The sequence below is a fragment of the Aulostomus chinensis genome, chromosome 13 (assembly GCF_037954235.1).
Source record: "Aulostomus chinensis isolate RoL2024-O1b breed Wild chromosome 13, RoL_Achi_v1.0, whole genome shotgun sequence".
Lineage (NCBI taxonomy): Eukaryota > Metazoa > Chordata > Actinopteri > Syngnathiformes > Aulostomidae > Aulostomus > Aulostomus chinensis.
This window is the reverse complement of record NC_141332.1, coordinates 17,659,748-17,679,515: the sequence shown is the minus strand read 5'-3', so window position 1 is coordinate 17,679,515 and position 19,768 is coordinate 17,659,748. Positions and strand designations below refer to the sequence as shown.

At 41.1% G+C, this 19,768-nt stretch overlaps 1 protein-coding gene across 1 annotated transcript; it reads right to left on the bottom strand.

Moving 5' to 3' along the window:
- Window positions 1-208: 208 nt before the first annotated feature.
- LOC147251236 (uncharacterized) lies at window positions 209-9,811 on the bottom strand. Its single transcript, XM_086221754.1, has 7 exons — window positions 9,230-9,811; window positions 7,551-9,102; window positions 5,659-5,687; window positions 4,973-5,101; window positions 4,251-4,317; window positions 4,039-4,146; window positions 209-2,585 (listed from the first exon to the last, which is right to left on the bottom strand). The coding sequence occupies exons 1-7, from the start codon at window positions 9,340-9,342 to the stop codon at window positions 1,962-1,964; spliced, it is 2,622 nt and encodes an 873-aa protein (XP_086077880.1). The 5' UTR covers window positions 9,343-9,811; the 3' UTR covers window positions 209-1,961.
- Between the last annotated feature and the right edge of the window lie 9,957 nt (window positions 9,812-19,768).

The following is a 19,768-nucleotide window of genomic DNA, read 5'->3' as shown; positions in this document are numbered from 1 at the left end:
TAAGTACTTTCGAAAAGCAAGAACTCCAGTACTTTAATGTAAGTAAAGAATGTGACTGGGCAACTTTCCCCTGTAGTGTCGGACTACCTGCAGTTTCTACACTGGAGTTGTATGACAGAGATGCAGAATGATCGCTTTCTTATAATGTTGACGAGAAAATAATGAGAGCATGAAGTTTATAATAATGTCAAGAGTTCATGTAGCTGAATGAAACATGGTATTTATTGTTAAAACAGTAATATTGAGACGGTTACACAAGGATTCTACAGTCCTCTCCTGCAGGAAGCTACCACTCAGAGAGGAATGGGGGGGGGGGGTAGTTGCGAGATACTCTACATTACATATATATGTTGCTCCTGAGCTCAACCCAACCAACACTGTCACAATACAGATAATTACAACTTCACTTTAGCTAAAGAAGCCTCCATCTACTCGTACAGCTTCCATATACGTGTCATACACACAGCAAAGGACAAATATACACACAAATCTCTGCATGTGTGATAATCTCTAATATGTTCACCTCACTTGAAGTTATATTCACATAAGACAGTAAACCCATGTAAAATATTACATTTCTATCATTTTAAGTGCCATTTTTATTTGACTCGTATGTCCGATTGAATTATCATTTTAGAATGATAAAGGAATATAGTTGTAGTTATCATTAATGGTTGAAACAGAATTTGTGAACTTGCTGAAATGTGTGAAAAGAAAAGAGATGCATTGCTTCAAGGGACAAGTGGTTCAATGGCTTCGTTCTTGACTTATTTGCCTGTTTCTTCTCCTGGAGTTACACGAATATTTCTCACTCACTGGCCAACATATAACACCTAGATGAAACTAATACAGTATCATACAACAAGCTGATTGTCTTTGTTAAGTCTATGGAGGATGATGGATTTGATTATTTGTGAAAGTTAGAGGTCACATGACCTGTTGAACTATTCACATCTGTGCATCACCTGGTTAAGATTGTTTTGACAAAAAAACAAACAAAGAATATAATTTACAACACCAATTCAACAGGCGAAACAGAATAATTAATATTACTTCAAAGAGCTGGTGGAACTGTGAAGAATACAATACCAACACGCCTCATATTTGAAGCTGGTGTCCACTGTTAAATGCATTTGGGGAAGAAATATTTCAACACTGAAAGCCAATGAGACAAATATGTGTCTGGAGCCCTTAGAGTTACGGCCCCAAAAGTAATTACTACGGGAAGGAAAACATATTTAACTAAAAAGCAAAACCACTCAGCTGATAAGAGAAGGCGAAAATGGACTGGACACAGTAACCATGGCAACTACAGCGGCATTTTAACATGTCCTGACCCTGTGTTTGAAGTTGTGTTGTCCCTTCCTGGACCCCGGGGATGTTTTTGTCATTATCATGCAGAGTTATGTGAAAGAATAGAATGACACATGGTATTGACCCTTTTTTCTAGTATGTAAACAGCTTCCATTCACCTCTAAATCCATCACTACCAGTGAATGAGTGAATTTGATTTCATTTTCATTCAGTATAATCATATTGTCTTTGCTATCGTGTACTCTTTTTTGGACTAATTTCACCCAAGGTTGTTAAAATTGGATTTCTAAACGTGGTGGTATGTTCTTGTTTTATGTACAATATGGAATTATTCCATAACATAGTACATGCGTGGATAGAATGTGTTAAGAAACAAAAATGTACTGGGTTTTAGTATTAAGTGTGACAAATATTTTTTTTCCATTCAATTCATAAGAATTACTGTTGAATTTAGCCACTGGGCAAAAAACTAATCTCCTTTACGGATTGTGGTTTGGTAAACACATTAATAAATGACATAAACTACATTATATACAACAGGAGTTTTAAAGGTTGGTGAGTGCAACAGCATACACATGCACAACACCGTATTTCTACACTATGAGACACAATATACATTCATCTTCCCATGTTGTTAGATGACGCTGTCAGTCTGCCACTTTGCCAGTTTGTTCCGCTCCTCCCGCCCACTCCTGACCAGCCGGCTGCTCCTGACCTCCACCAACCTCCTTATGGGCCTGCAGCTGGTGCAGGAAATCATCCAGGATCTGCTGGGCTGACGTGGAGGTCACATCCACAACATCCTGCTCCAAGAGCGTTACCTTTACCTCTCCTTTCCCATATGAGGTGTCCTCGCCGTGGGCTTGCTGGCAGCTCTGAGTGTCATTATAAATGGTGACCAGTGTGGGTTGCTGTTGAGAATACAGAGGCTGCGGCTTGGCAGCATAATGGCCAGCAATTTTCTTGTAGATGGCAGCGCTGATGTCGGAAACAGAAAACGGGGGACTGTGGCTGGACTCGGACTGGCCTTCAGTTCCTTTTGGCAGTGCCTCCTGTTTGAATGGAACAAAGGCTGTGACCTTCTGTGAACCTGGCGCTGATTTTGTCAACCAGTCGTGTGCTTTCTCATCCGCCAAAGCAGACTGAGGCTGTTGTTGAGCTTGTTGAGAGGTGGCAGAGTGGTTGAATGGAGCTGAAGTGGTCAGAAACCTTTGTTTGGCCTCTGCTGAATCGAAGTGTTTCTCCAGTAACTCTCTTATCAAGCACGGCACCTGAGGGTGACACAACACACATTATGACTGAGGGGAAAATATCATATATTTTGATGTGATTACATGTTTCGAAATAATCCTTTGTCATGAAATATTTGTGCTGTCATGTAGTTACATTTTATTTTGCAGGTTAGCATCAATCATAAGATCAGCTATTGACTGACGAGCGGACTTGAATTGCTGCATTTTTTTCACACTGAAGATGAAATGTATTTCCTATGTTTCTCTTAAAATCTTCCAACGTAAGAGACCAATGTAACGCTCGGGCTTTACATTAACAACGTCGTCATCCTTATAAGAAACTTGTAGTACAGACATTCTCTTAAAATAAATTTATTCTGATAATAACAGTCATAAAAATCATTAGTGGTAGTCGTAGTATTAGCAGTAGAAGCAATTGTACTTTTAGTATTTTTCATTGCAGGTTTAATGTGGTTCAAATGTGTATTGTAGGGGAAAATAAAGCAAGCAAATCCGATATATCAGTATTGAAGATCGGGAACAGAAATTGGTGATCACTTTGACTAATCCAAAAAGCCTCCAGCAACCCAAAAGGCACTTTAAATAACACATTCATTCTGTCACATTCGTTATTTTCTAATATTATTATTATTTTTTTGGACAATTTTCATCGGGAATGAAAAACATAATTTTATTTCATATGAAGCAGAATCACTTCACAAGTAACATCTCATTGAGTTAAAGAGGCTCGTTTTTAAGACAGCATCTTCTTGACATCTTAGCTAGCAAATATCATGGTCAGTATATGGGGAGAAATTAAAAGAATTTTGAACGACAGTAGTCATATCAAATATAGCAGAAAATAAAATTCAACAAAAAGAGGCATGTCCTACTATCCATTGTAATTCTAATAAGTGGTATTGATTTGGAGTAGCTGGCTCATTACCTGCAAGCTATTATAAAAGGAAAATGTGTGATTTTGCAGTATATGGGGGGGGGGGGTCACTAAAATATTCATGTAAACATTGGAGGCAGTACTAGCTGATAAAAAAGTGGCATGTCCTATATTTGCAGTCGAGCACTAATGCCTGGTACTCATTGGGAGTCTCTGGGTCATATGATATTAAAGCTAATGAAAAAAATATCTATCTTCAGTATAAAAAATAATAACAACAATGATTTTGCAGTTTAATATTTATATAACACATGGGAGTCTATCGAATGCAACAAAAGAGGTTTGTGTCCTTTTTTTCCAGTTTAGTACTAAAATGTGGTGCTATAATGGATTCTGATACATGGAGACTAATTAAAAAAGACAATGCCAAATTTGGGCATTTATGAAATAAAGGAAACAATAAAATGCAATATGAGGAGATGTGCCCTGGATTTCTAGTCTAGTACTAATATCTGGTACTGACATGGAACCTCTATGTTAACATGACACGGGCGTCATTGAAAATAGAAAATGTCCAGTAGATGGCAGTGTGCTCACATTAATGTTTTCCAGTGCAGCGATAGTCCTGTGTGCTTCCTCCAGCTCTGAGGTCAAATGGGCCACACGGTTTAGCAAATACTTCCTTTCACTGCTCAGACTCTCCGACTGAAGAGGCAAGAGGCATCATTTAAAGAAGAGAACATGCTGGGTTGTGAAAGCAGTGGGTGGGAAACAAGATAAGCTCCCTCTTCAACTGCAAGTTTTCTCACCGCTATGTGCAGGTGCTCCCCCAAAAGAGTGTTGGCCTGCTTTGTCCCAGAGTGGGTCTCAAGAAGGCTTCGAGATAAAAAGAGAAATCAAACAAACAAACAAAAACAATAATAATCGAGAAACACATAAAACATGTGTATGGCACCATGACATCAGACATCATTCCTGCACCTTCCACTCTATCACCACGCCACTATTTTTTTTTTCCTTAAAGACATCTGTCTGTCAACTTTTTACCAATAACTGACACCCCACAGGAGCCCAGTGCAAGATGACCCTTCACTGCAGTTGCACCAGTCTGTGGAGGAATGTGTGGTATGTGCAGGGTAGGCAGCTGCAGTTGTTTGGTGGTAAATACAGGCTTGACGGGGCCAGAACAAGACACTCACTTGTGAGTGTGAGGAGACCGAACAGATGCCTTAAGTCAACTGTCAGCCTGTGTGAGTGTTGCATTTCAGGACCAATAATGCCTACAGAGATGCAGCAAGGTGGCTGGGGGCTGTACTGTCATCCTGTGCATTCCATGGTTCAATGAATCTATAGAAACTGTTGCGGAAATGTATGGATTCACTTGATGAGTTTCAATTGATCGAAAGGGGATATGAACTGCATGACATTACCATGTGTCCACAAATCACTGCCGCACACATGTTCAAACATGTTATGTATTGCATAACTTGAGCCACGGAATCTGAGTTTTTTTCAGTCGTGTTTCCGAAACCTTTTGTACTTCTCCTTGACGCTGGAGAGCTCATCCCTGGTCCTCTGTAACTCTGACTCCAGACTCTCAATGCAGATCACTGTCTGCAGCAAGTTCTGGTGAAGATCTGTATTCTCCTCCTGCAGTGCCCTGAACACAGAGGGATGATGGGAGATGGAGTTCTGTCAGAAAGCGATGACTATTCCTAGGGTAGTTTAAAGGTGTATGATGTGTGGGCCAGGGGGAAAAATGTGTATAGAATGTCAGTAGGCGACAAGCATGAAATCAAGACCTAGTGGTATGATTAGCAGTAATATCTTCAGCAACTATTCTAAATGAGGCTCTCTCTCACATGCCTCCATTTTGTGAATCTGTTCAATACTGCAACCATGAGGGGAAAGCAAGCAGAATATACATTCTTTTGGCTTTGCTGCACTCATTAGGGTGGGGCAGATGACACGACAGCATCCATGACATTAAAGCTTTAATATTTTGAGGACCTTTTGCATTTACAGTATTTTGGCCTTTAGGTTCCCAGTTATATATGTTTATTACAAACAAGTGAGTTACATAAATCAGAGTTACACCACCTCCCCTTTAAAACGGGAAAGGGTGGAAAGAGGATACTCATTAATGCGATCAATAGCCACTGATCCATCATGAGAAAGACAGAAAGAGGACTGAGTGGGCAGGCGGAGTACACTCACTGAAGCTGGTCGACATCACACAGCATATCCTAGAAGGAGGACGGTGAAGAAGATACTTTAGGAGACATTTATGATAGGATATAGACGTTGCAGCTGACCGTTCAACAACAAAAAATACAGTTTGTAAGTGTCCAGCACACTGAAATGAAATTAACTTTCTGCTTCTATTTGAGAATGTACCACCACGTCAGATGATCTATGTCAAAATGTTTATTTATGATTAACCTACAAAAGATATGAACATTCTTTTATAACCATGCTGGAAGTGTGAACACTGATCCTCCAGCGAGATACAAACAATGCCAACTCTGGCCTTTGAAACTCAGTATAAAGAATTAAAAATTTAAAAGTAAAGTCATGACAACATTCCATCCAATTTCATACCCATGTATTAACTTTCATTGGTAGAAGAACTGGAGCCTCGCCCACCATGACTTGCGTAAACGGCAGCCTGCACCCATCGGCCGCCAGTCCATTAGTGAGCTCATAACAGATTGAATTAAATAGACATGAAGTTCTATGAAGCTTAACTTTATACTCAACTTTGTATCTATATATGACCAAATCTATATACACGACAAAAAGTCACTGTTATGTAACATTTAGTGTATGTACATAAACATATTAGCCTGGGCATACACTTATATAAGAGCTAAATGATAACAGCTCTTATCAAAGCAGCTCGTTCTGAAGTACTGCATTGTGCTGGTACAGAATGTGTTACAGATATATGTCCCTATATGTGGGTGCATAATGTTTCATCATCTGAGAATTTGTGGAGCAGAAAAAGAGATAATCACAAAGTTTAAATCCATCAATCAGTTTAAAATAGGTAGTTCTAAAAGCACAGATTTTCATTTGCTGCATTGCTGAGGAATGACTCAGCTCACAGTGCGCAGTATTCAAAACATCCCACACAGAGTGACTCAGCTACTCTGCCTTGCGATGCAGCACTCTTTCTTGTGCTCATCCTGTTCCTCTGACACTGAAATAATAGGATGAGTACTGTACCTTTATCTGCTTGATAACTAATTATTTTATATTTAGACTGATGATTCATCAAGTGTGCACCACAAGGCCAAAATATCCTGAATACTTTCATTGTATTAAATAGGTCATAGTGGTAGAGCAGTATAACCTCATCGACTGTTTTTGGTTTTGAGGCAAAATACTAAAATGTCCCTATTAGATTCATGGCTTTCTCAAAAGCTTACAGGAAAATACCATCTTTGGATAAATATACTCTTTGTCCATCCTTTTTTTAGAGCCAGTCAAGCAGATCATCGCCCAACTCTTCTCTCAGTATTCACTGTAGGCTCCAGCCACCCACAGGACAGCTGACTGTAAGTTAGCTTAGCTCCAGAGGGTTAGCAGCTGGGCACGGGAGCATACCATCTCAAGAGTCTGCATGAATAGATCTAGGGTTGCATTTTGAAGAAAACTGCATTCCAACTTTGAGTCAGTATGCACTTGCAGCCAACTGTTTGCATAAACTGCAGCTAAGCTAACAAAGAGTACGCCATCTGAGGGGTTTGTAGAGCACTGTAAAGTACTTTTCTGACACGGAGAATGAGGAACAGCAAGTTTATTTCCTGAAATGCTGATGTCTCCCTTTAATGCCTCGGGCTTGTCTGTTTCTTGACCACATATTCCTCTAATTCATTGGTTGTTTGAGGAATAGCCCAAAAGACTCAATGTACACTGACAACTGAAACTAGTCCGACTAGTTTATTCGTCAAAGAATTCAGCTGTACAACACTGGCGATCGATGGGATAAACTATATTGAAGACTTACAGAGTCATGACATGAGAACAGAGATCTGCCCTCTTGCCCATCTGTCTTCTTGTATATTCTGCATATTGCTAAAAGCAAAAACACAAAGTAAACTCACCCAGCGTTGTTTAGTATTCATTGTATTCTGCAAAGGATGACAGCCTCGCTGCTCTGAGCTATGACTGGTAGCTGTGGAAGGCGCATCTCTGGTCCTAGATGAGTCTGATTTACTGGATGAAGACTCAGATCCAAGTCCTGATCTTTGACCCTGGGCTGAGGATGGAGGTGAGATGCTTGGTGCCCTTTGCCCAGAACTGGGGTGCACCTGCTGAGGCTGAGGCTGTGGAAAGTTCTGGGTGTGCGGACTGTTGGTGGTCTGGTGCTTGCGGTGGTGCCGTTGTTTGGGTTGGATGGGTTCAGGGCTGGTGCTGGTTCCATCAGTTAGGTGAGGGCCGCATCTCCCGTAGTTGTCCTCTGAGACAGGACCACCAAGTGGTGCCGGCCGCTTTTCTTTACGGTTTCTTTTATGGTGAATATTTTGATTGGAGTTGGGGTAATAATGAGGCGGAGGGCTACCTTGGTGTTTCCTAGCTGCATATGAAATAAGTTTATCAGGATCGGAAGACTCAGAATGTTTCAGAGAGCTGCTATGAGCTGGTTGATTGTGTCTGCTGTGCTGTTTGGAAGGCTGCTCTTTCTCCTCCCCTGAGCTCTCCCTGTGTTTCTTGGGTGGAAGCTGAGGCTTGACAGGGCCAGGTGTTTCAGCTGGCATGTTGGACTTTCCAGTAGTTTTATCTTTGTTCACACCCAATATGATGAGATCAGATGGACTGATCACCTGTTTTGTTATCTCATCCAGGAAGGCTGAGAATTTCAACTTTCCTTGCACAAAATTTGCCTTGGCTCGATCAAGCTCTTCTGGAGTGACCCCCTTCTGCTTCTGTCCACTGGGATCTTGTTTTTTAGAAACTCTTGGGGACAGCACCTCCATTGACTTAGCCTTGCGGATGTCTGAATGAGACTCCTTGTTCTTCAGGATCCCTTTGCTAGGAAGCTGGCTGGAGGACACCGCTCTCTTTGGGCCTCCAGAGACTCCTAACAAAATGTCCTCCTCACTGAAAGCCAGGCTTCGGGTCAAACTGGAGGTCTTATATAGAGGTCCATTCTTTGGTACCCTGGATTGTTCACCCTCATTACCCTGCAGAAGACCTTCTTCACTTCTGCTGAGACCTCGATCAAGGGAAGATAAAACTTGTTTCCCCTTCTGTTGTGAGCTCCCATGTAACTGACCACTGCCATTTCTGCCATGTTTGATGGTGGCAAAGACAATTGGCTCGCTGCTATCATCACGAAAACTCCTATGCACGTCTGGGATGTTCGAGCAGGACAGAGAGTGCAATGGTCGCTCAGCATGACGAAGAGAGAATGGGTCGCTTGTGCTCGCCTCTGTGTACCAGGAGGAAGACAATGAGGAGGAAGATGATGAAGAAAGGGAAGAAGCCCAGGAGAGACTTCCAGTGGTGTCGTGATTGTAAAGTATCTCATCCTCTTCGTTGTAGCATGTTTGATGACGACGGCGGGTGTCACTGTGATAGCTTCCATGCTGATGATGCCGACGATGCTCATGGCTTTCATCGGTATTTCTGTCAGTGTCATCAGACACCGTGTACCTGAAACACAGAGGCACATTACACAACTTTGACGTCTTTTACTCCATAAGTAGCAGATGTGCTAAAGTATTAGGACGTGGCTCTGACAGCAAATTTCAGACCGAGCATAAGACATGAAGCATCTTACCTGTGGTACTGAGGCTCCGGGTGGCGGTGAGGATAATGATGGTGGTGGTGCTTCCGCTGCTTGTTCTCATCTGGGCCAGAGGCACTGTGAACAGGCTTAAAAAAGTTCTCCATCACCGGTCTCTACCCTGGTGGCAGGTTGCTGATGCGGTCTTAGTTGGTTTGTCTATACAGAGGCACTGACAGCGTTGGCTTCTTCCTCGACTCTGGCTAATTTAAACTAATCTAATAGCTCTATAAACCATAAAACCTTTTGTCAAATGTCAGCAGCAAAGATTATAGGTTAACACCAGATAATGTTTTACTGCTGTTTCCAGCCATTCTCACACTGGATTTGGAAAAACTATTCTAAACTAGTGAACAAGGAACTAAACAGAAAAGAAAAACAATGCGTAGAGAAGTTTCAGTAGAGACTCAGTGCCCAATTGTTTCCGCCAAAGTTACACAGTTGTTTGTTGATGTACCTACAGGAATAGATTTGTCTCTCTCGGGATCTGGCTTCAAAATGACAGAATGATGGTTCGTGAGCAGGCATGTATGAAATCCTGGATGGTGGCTGGATTTTACATCACGCCTGATGTAACAGCTGAGAGCTCATTGAGCCAGAGCAAAACCTTTGTCCTCATGTGGGAATAATCGAATGTAGCCATTTGGAAGATGATCTATAACAAGCTTCAATTAACCTACCGATATAACTTGCAGATACAGAGATTTACCCACAAGTACATGGCTCTGTAGTGTATTTCAGTTTCCCGTCTCCTTTCTGCAATCTTGGGTGATATTTTTGTCATGTTTGTTCTCAATGCTACTTCTATTAATGCACAAAGAGCATCAACCAAAGTTATTGATGTGTCCACAGTTGCCCAATTGATTTTGAGGTTTCCGGCTAGCATCTGGCTGAGGCCTACATAACCGCATTAACTCAGGGTGAGTGATATTACAAGAGGTTATATATCATGAAATGCAAGTGTCACATAATTGTACACTGTTTATACAATAGCAGATGTGCTTTTTAATATTCATGTTTGTGTAAATGAGAGGGGGGAATATGTATCCAAGCTGTTTTAAGGTCTTTCTCATAACAAACAAAGCTCTAAATAAGCTGATTTATGACACCTGATTCCTTCTGCTTAACGCCTGAAACACACTCCTGTCAGCTTTTGTTTACCATTATATTTACTAAGTGACTTTAAGTACAGCACAATGAATCATTATTTTCAGTGCAACTATTTCCTTCTAGTTTGTGGTTTCGATTTTCAGTTTTTCCTTAGTGTAGTAACGATTCAAATGGGTATTGGAAAATGCCATGAAAATAAAGTAAATAAAGTACCATGAAACACTGACTGTCTTATCACATCAAATTAGCACACATCCTTGGAAGCCATGCAAAACAAATACTCAATAAATTAACACTTTATCCTACACATTTCTGAAATAGTACATATTCCAATCATCTGCAAGAAACTCATCAAACTTCCAGTGTCTATGCAAAAAGACTGAATGATTCTTTAAACCCATAAACACATGGGAAAGTTATAAAATACATTTTTCTTTGAAAGTGCAAATCCTGTTTAAACGGTGCCAATATACCTATGGCAGTGCAATATTGACGTTATTAAAAGTATCCGTGATTGAGAGGAATTGTAGCAATGCATCATGGAGGGTATGGCACAGCCTTGAGATTAAACCCTTATGACTACTAAGGTCAATTTTAATTTTTTAAAGAATACATTCAAGAACTTAAAACGTAAAAGAGGTCAGCTTTGAGAACACAAGTGGTTTCATCTTCCGTATACTTTATTGTTACTGGTTTGCTATTGGTTTCAAGATTCAGAAGCATATAGGTTACTACCCAAGAATAAACATGTCCTCATCACATAGTGACTTTGATTAAGTTAATCACACCAAGGGCTGTGTCAGCCAATAGCACCAAAGATCTTTGTTTGACTTGGTTACCACATGAAAGATGGGTGTTCTCCTCATTGACTGTATCCTGTGGGAGATCAATTCACTGAGGTTGGGAGGGACTGAAACCCATCCAGAGGGCTTGATCAATGTGTGCATTGATTAGAATAGTTACATAAGTGAAGGGAGGTTGCCCAGACTTGTCCTCCGTACTGTTATCATGCTAAAGCCTAGTACTTAACATGAAATAGGGACAGAGAAGGATTTCATGTGGTGGGAGAAATGTGAGGAGGACATGCTGTACTTTTCACTGCGTCCTCTGCTGGGGAAGAGAGGTAGTCGCCCAACTGTGGCCAACACAGCTTTGGTACTTTTCCACCCTGACATCGTCATACGACTGCCTGGCTGTGTCCGGATATTTCTGGTTCAATCACGTAGACCCCCCTGCTAAGAACATATACCATGAGTTATAAGATATTATTAAAAATTAGACAAGCTGAGAATTACAGTAGAAATCTACAATCACTGATCTACAACATATGAAACTGGTTAAATTACAGCACAAATGAGTCGCATTTACGGGGGCTACTTTGTCATGTACCTAAAGTCAAAGCACGCTGGGCACAATTCACCCAGTTTAAATGAGATGAGCTGGCTATTTTCCTTTGTTTGACAATCGCAAACTGCGTTTCACTGCAGCAGAAGAGAAGTAGTTCCAGCTATTCAACCGCATTCTAGTTTGAGCCGGTTCGGAGGACTGTGCTAGAAATACATAAAGATTAATCCGCACAGGCGTTAATGTGACGTCAGCGGTTTTGTATTTAAACGGTTATTATATGTTAAAATGTATCTTATTGTCTTATTTACCGTCACTGTTTCTTATCCCAGATATGATTCCAATACAAGTGGTCTGTATTCGCTCAGAGACGCATCTAACAGGCTGTCATAGTCGTATTTATGGAATAACTCACATACAAGCACCACCACGCGTTAGTTCCCTTTTCCAAAACTCCCAAATTATTATTTCATTTTGACAACATAGCTAGGATTGTTAAATCCGTCGTAATAATTAATTGGTCAACATATGCAGTTTTTTTGTTGCGTTTGACGGGGACTACTTCTCCATCGGATGGATACATAGTCTTATGTAGTCAAATCACTCAGAGGGTATAAAACTCCAGTGACGCCATGTTTTCCACACAGCATTGAACTCAATTTCGTTTGTCGTGCGGCGACTCAGGTGAAACCGATCTTATTTGTCCTTTTTTTTAAAAATACTTCGAGAAGCTATTTTTTAGAAGCAAGGATTGATAATTTAATGTAACTTTCTTGTTATTTTGAACTGCTTTATACCCGATTAGGCGATCATTAATACTTAAGAAGGCAAACAGCTTCAGTGTGAAGTATCTATCGTAATATTTACTTTACTCTTAAAAGAAGCTTTCAGGTTATACGTTTTTTTCATAACAAGTTAAATCCGAAAACCTTTTTTTGTTATTTGAAACAACACGAAGCCGCTGTTAAGTCGTTGTTCGAATATACCTTGGAACATGGGTCTGACGAAAATAGTGTTATTATTTAAATTATTCGACTGAAAATGCCGTCGTTATCGAAACCTCACTTTGTATGTCAGTATCGTTAGACGAATTGTCTAGGGGCATATAGTTTTATGATCGCATTAAATAACTTGTTTTTTCCATGTTAGTGGAAGAAGTCACTTGGCTCAAAATGGGGGCCGTGACGTAGCGGTCTGCAAATGTTGGCCATTGGACGATTTTAAATGACGCCGTTACGTGTTTTAGCGTGGGAGTGGTCAGTCTTTTCCTGGCAGCTGTTAGCAACTGCTTTAAAGTCAAAGCTGAAGAGGACTTTGGAAGGATGAATATGGACGTTGTAACGTTAGGAGAAAGCTAAATCCTGTAGATCAAAGTAACGAATGAAAGAAAGTTATAAAAAAAAAGGACTAGTATTGTGGTAGTCTAATCTTGTAGCCAAGATGAAGAAAAGAAGATAATAGGTCAACTGTAACCAAGATAAGTTTATTCAGAAGAAAAGAAAAGAAGACTACATTAACCTACTCCTGTAGTGAAGCGGAAAACTCACTCGTGACGAGGAAATAGAAGAAAACCAATCCACCTTTTGTAACCAAGAACAAAAGTTAATAGATGATTAAAAGAAGATTGCTATTAGTCTGCTCTTGTAGCGAAGATGAAAAAGTTAAAAGAGGAAGAAAAGAAGTATTCAAGCAAGTTTCTGTAGAAGCCCATGATTGGATTGATCATAGCATTTTTTTAAATGGAAAACCAAAATCTGCGCAACCTCAACTACCAAAGCAAGAAATTTAATATTCTAAGAGGGGAAAAAAATGCACTAATGGAAAGAATAGTTTTGATGCATAATGGAATCGGAGTAATGAGCCTTTGTCAGAAACTCCTTGATTGTCAAGAAAGACGCAGTGAAGAATCTATATTTTGTACTCCGTCATAGGCCTTGCTTTATCTTGTGCATCCATATAGTGGTTGCTGTATCGATTTTCCGTTTTTTTATTTTTTATTCCTTGGGTTGGGAGTTAGAGGCAGTACCAGTTATTTTTATGCATTTGTTAGTACTATAAAATCTGAATATAATTCGATAAAATTTTGATCCCACTTTGAAAGCAATTTATATAGGAGTAGTACATGTAGCTCAAAAAAAGAAACAGGCTCAGATTTGGACTTTTGCCAGGCCTTTTTTTTTCCTTTTCTTTTTTTATTTATTGCTTTAGAGAAAACGGCAGAAGAGGTTTTTTTTTTTTTTTTACTTTATTTTTCCCCTTGGGAAATGGACTTGAGTTATCATTGAGGAATGGACTTAGTTGTTAAAAAGAAGAATGGACTTAGTTATTAGAAGATCGCAAGACCAGCGTGGACACGGGACACAGGGTGGACCAGAGTGGAGCCAGGCAGGACAGGACCAGAGGGCGTGGGCGGACGAGTGTCGGGCCAGGCAGGACAGGACCAGAGGGCGTGGGCGGATGGACGAGTGTCGGTCCAGGCAGCGCAGGACCAGAGGGCATGGGAGGACGAGTGTCGGGCCAGGCAGCGCAGGACCGGTGGTCATAGAGGGGCCCTGAAAGAGCAGGAAAAGCGGCAGTCATCGATTGTGCACCAGATGGAGCCAGAGGCCCAGGGCAGGGTAGCAGCACAGAGTGGCCATCACTGAAGCAGTCGCAGCAGATCCAGAGCAAGCCAGCCAGTGATGAGGGTGGGACAGGGCGCACAAGTATCATCTAGCTTCGGGGTTAAAACCAAGGTGGTGGTTTGTATTTTGGGTGGAGGTATCTCTGTAACATTCTAAGGTTTTACGTATAAGTCCAGCAACAATTGTGGAACAAAATTTCTCGCACAGCTCTCTCTTCCTCTTTACAGGCAAATGGTGTAAAGTGTTTCGTACCGTGATCGCCTCCTGTTGTGTGCTGACACGAGTGTGGTGGTTTCTGCTGTGATGAATGCCTTGGTAGTGTGGTGTCGAGAGGAGCGCCTTATCGGACTTCTCTACCCCTGCAATCAGAAGTAGTTCCCCAGCCGGAGGGAGAGGCAGTCCTTTGTTGTTCACTAGGTCTTCCCCTGAAGTTATCAGCATCCGAGTGTGAGAGTGGATGGTCTCCCGTACGGCTGATTTGAGTGTATACAGCAACCCTTCAGTGCCTGGCAGCGCCTCATTGGTGCAGATCGGCTACGTCTACTACTTAACCCGAGCAGTGAGTTAATGCATGATATGTACATGTGGGTGTAGCGATCCCGTACATGAATTCATCACTCCCTGTGCTGTAAAAGTTAAAAAACAAACAAACAAACTTTTCTTGTAAAAGATGTTTGGGTTAAGGGGGGGGGGGGCTGCTTAAAACGTGTGTCGAGTTCTTCTTTTCACAGGCCCGGTCCCCTAAAGCCGGCACATCGACAGAATCCCCCTCTGCTAGCCACTCGGTACAAGTTGAGCCCATCTTTTTACTGTAGCGATTTGGAATGGGATCTTGTGCATCCACTGCGGTTAAGAAATGTAGTAAGGTATTTGGTATTACAGTCAATAGAATAATTACTCTTTTTTTTCCGGAATGTTTTGTAAATCTGTAAATGGGGTCTTATGCACATCTCTTGGGTTAAGGGAGGGTGGGCTGTGGGGCGTTAATCAGTCTCTTCCTAGACTTCAGTTCACAGCTCCATGTTACCCAACACCCAAATGGCTTGAATAGGAAACATCAAGGCGCAGCCAACAAGATTCAAGTGGACACAGGATAGAAACATCAAAAGTAGTCTGCTGGTGTAGCAAGAAGTTCTATTTCCCAGGCGTGTGGAGTGCGGTAACAAGTCTTCTTTACTAGAAGTCATTGCAATTCTATTCAGGCTCAAGATGCTTTGTGGGGTTTGGGAGAGGGCTGTGTATTTTTGACTCTTGCAGATAAAGTTCTATGACCAGCCCTTCAAAAATCTACATTCAAGTCCACGCCTTCAGTTCATAAGGATGGAATCCTTCGCATTCAGGCTTGTGGTATTTAAATGCTCTGGAAAATAGATTAAATGGGTTATGATTTGTACTGGTCATGCAGTTGTGAAATTGAGGCATTTTTACCTCCTTATTGCTGTAATGTCAGTGATTTGTATTGTAGTGTTGTATTGCTTCATTGTATTTGGGTGGGGTATTGTGGGATAGGCTTTTGCTTTGCATTTTCCAGTGTGCTGTGTCCTGTGCGCTTTCCAATACCCAAGACCATCAGGAAATCTCCTAAATCATTGTAAAGTTTCCTTGCGCATCAAGCATCACGTAAGGTCCCTAAATGTGTTCACATTATCTTTAACATTCATTGTCCGGCAAAATTCCTTCATTGCAATATTCCTTTGCAATTAGTTACAATGCCTTGTATTGATAATACAATGAGTGAACTATCTGTAAAGGATTTTCTTATTGCATAATAAATGCATAGCCTGTTGTGATGGAATACAGTATTGGTATGCATTTGTTCTTTTGGGGGCTTGTATGGGGGAGCTTTTCTTGTGCTTTTTCAGGTATACTAAAGCTTGGAGCTTTGTAGAGCACGGATGTGACCTGGGCTCGAATGACTTCCTTTTCAAAGTGGAAATTGAAGGCAGATAAGTTGAATCCAGATAAGTTGAATCCATCAAATATCGATGTTGGAAAGCAGATCATTCTCAATCCCAGACAGGTCATTTATCTTGAATGGGCGCAACTGCCCTGATCTTGGAATGAAAGCAACTTGCTCTACTTGACTGCGGAAATGGCACTGCTGTGCTTTCTTAAGTCTTTGTGATAACGGGAAGATTTGATGGACCATTTGATTCTGACGTTATCTGCAGTAAAGCATTTGGGTAAGGATAACAATAGTCAGTTCTACGATACTGTTGGGTTGTGGGGGGTGGGGGGTTGTGGGCTTAGGGATGTGTTTTGTCTGCATCTTTGATCTTACAGAGCAGTCCAAAGGAAGAGTGCAATCTCCCTAGGACAACGTGGATCATGCTGCCCTTTGAAATCAACCAACGTACAGTTTGAAACAGCGTCAGGTTATTTTGTGTATAGACTGTAATAATTAGCCCTCAGCTATTTGCCCTTGCGCAACTGTGTGAGTGGCAGGATAGTATTTCTTATCATTTCAATTGTGCAACTGTGCAATTTTTCCAAAATCTTAAGTAGCTGAGGGAAGCTGCGCATGGTGCAGCTTGAATTTGAACTCCAGCGCAAATGTGCTGTTGTGCATTAGTTTTGGATGGGCGTATCCCTGCACTTCTCTTCACAGACGTCAGAGTTCGGTACTGGTTCAAGCGAGTGAAGTCCTCTAAACTGGATAAGTAGTAAGAAGTTGGCTTAATTTCTCAAATTAAACTTCTGCAATGTCGTAGACAAAATGACATCTTGGAACTGGCTTTATGTTAACCTCCAATCATCAGTAACAATGCTTTACTAGCACATTCCTCTTTGGCCAAACGGCCCTGTAGCTTTGCATCTTAAACCATAAGATGAGTAGAACTCGAATCTTTGAGTATTCTGTGGTGGGTGTGTTGTGTAGATCACTCTTTGTTTCAGATCATTTTCGTCTGTCCACTCCGATCTCGCCTGCCTCTGAATGCAAAGTCATCTGTGGAAGCTGTCAGCGAATATGAGTGTGGTCCCTGAATGAAGTACCAACCCCCCCATGCGCTTGAGCTTAAATCTGAACCCCCCCTCCCCCCCGGCGTCCTTCTCAGAAGCCCTGCTCTGTGTTTGTGTGTGCCTTTTTCTTTTCCATTTGGTTTCTCAGGTTAAATTTCCTAAAATTGTCTTATTTGGCATCTGGGATGGCCTAACCTGTGATGAACACTTGAGAATCCAGTCACAAAGATCAAGAGCTGCAAGCTTGTCTCGCTAATACTGCATCACTTCCGTCTCGTGGGTGCTAAGTTAAGTAATTTGGTTCCCTTGACAATTTCCTTTAACATATCATGGCTTTAATGTGTAACACATGTTGCATGCACATCAGCTCTGCATAACATTTATACGTAATGTGCATAACATAGTATTCATTAAGTCGTTGTCAAACATTGCAGTAGTTTTTGGTCTGGGTTTTTTTGGGGGGGCAACAATCTTATCTCTTCTTTCAGAAGTCTCGTTCAGCTAAACTTGCCTCTGAGCCAGGTGACTTAAACCTCGGCAGGAAGTCTTTGGGATGACTTGGTTCAGCCAGCCTCTAGGGTAAAACCTATTCTTCTTGGAAGTCATGAGCATCACTGAAGATTAGCTGGTAATGGCAGTTTCATCAGTTGCTGTAAACACTGCCAGTATTGACATAACTTGGATGGGCATCGGTGCAAGTGTGGGGTTCATGGGGTGGGGGGTGGGGGCAGGCTTATGTTGTCCTGTTTCTTTTCCATTACAGCTGTTAACTTGGAAAGAGCCTTGGGTGTTCATTTGACAAGTGACTCCTGCTGAATTTCATACTTGAGGAGAAATGGATTTGAGAATCACCAGAGGTGCTGGTATTACGCGTGAACTGGTTATCATGGAATCGCTCACACAACCTTACAGCTGTGGTTCTGGGAAATGCTGGGGTTGGGGAAACCAGTTGTCTGTCTTCTAGTTTCAGCCTCGTGACCAAGACTAATCCCCACATGGTGACAAGATCGTGTAGCTGCCAGGGGTTTTATAGGGTTTTCTTTTCCTGGAGGAACAAACTTGTCAGTCTGTTCCTCCAGGTTTTGCTTTTGCCCTCATTACAGCAACATCAAAAAGCAAAAGACTCCGGTGGTGGCACTCCTGACTCGATCAGGACAGGGTTCAATTCCCTGCGGTGTCTTGCTTTATTTTATGTTGCTCTGGGGAAAGTAATGTTGTCAACAAGTTTATTTTCTCGTTGAGCCTCGGGATAAAATATCCCGTACTGGATGAAGGCAAATGACAGTTAAGTGGAAATTTTGAAATGTGTAAATGATCAATAAAAATCTTTCAAACTTCATAGTATTCATTTAACAGTTGTTTGAAGTAATGCTTTGTGTCAGATGCCGCATGACTTGGGCTGCGAAATCTAATAAAACCGTTGTTCCTGGTGGATGAGTTTGTTTGCCTGAGGTCCACTGCTATTTGTGAGCTGCTCAACAATGTGCTCTTTCACATACATTCGTATTTTACACAAATTTCGTCAGTTGTAAATTCTATTGATCCCTCTAGCATCTGTATTTTTTGACATGAAAAAACCTGCACTATTAACTATCAATGCATTTCAAGGTTGGACAGCACTGCATTTGATGGCAGTTGGTAATTTTTTATTTTTTTTTTTTACGATTCCAAATGAAGTCTGTGCCTGGTGTTGAGAACAATGGCAGGTATTTTTAACTGGTTAAATGGTCTTACAATGCTTGGTCTGAGTTCATTATTGATTTTATGCTACAGAAATCATATTTTTGGTGTCTGTTAATGACTATAGTAAACCCTTGTTTGAAATATGCTATTGTAATAAATTTTAGTGTTATTGCTCCTTAACATAACGGTGGTGTACTTTTGAAACTTGGATCACATGAAATAAAAAGACTGAGGAGCTGAACCCTGAACTTTCCTTCGCTTGATTTATTACAAAGTAAAAACTTTGCTTTATGTCCTGCTTGTGCTTTAAAAGTCAGTGTAAATGAAAAATAGGAAAAAGGGATGTAACAGAACCACTAGTCATTTTTCTTTAAAGTGGCTTAAAACAGCTTGAATATTTTTGATATTTACAGGAACCCTGTTACACCTTGGACTCAAGTTCATCCTCTGATTAAGAACTGTGCTTTCACTCTCAGAAACATTTTTTTTGTATGTTCTTGTCCCCTCTACAAATGAGCCCTTGTAAAAGCATTAAATTTATGAAAATTCTTGGTGAAATGACCCTCTGTTTCATAGTTCATATTCAACTTATAGATGTCAAAGACATTGAGACAGCTTTATGCAGAGGGGGGTTATACAATTCATCAGTTCCCAGCATGAAGGTATGAACACAAATTTGGACAATTACACCGTCTATCACAGGTCCACTGTGAGTCCCAACCACTGTTATATGGACCGTGTAGTGATACAAACTCCAAAGTGGTTCATCAAGTTCCCATAAATCAACACTCACGCAATCAACATTTTTTCC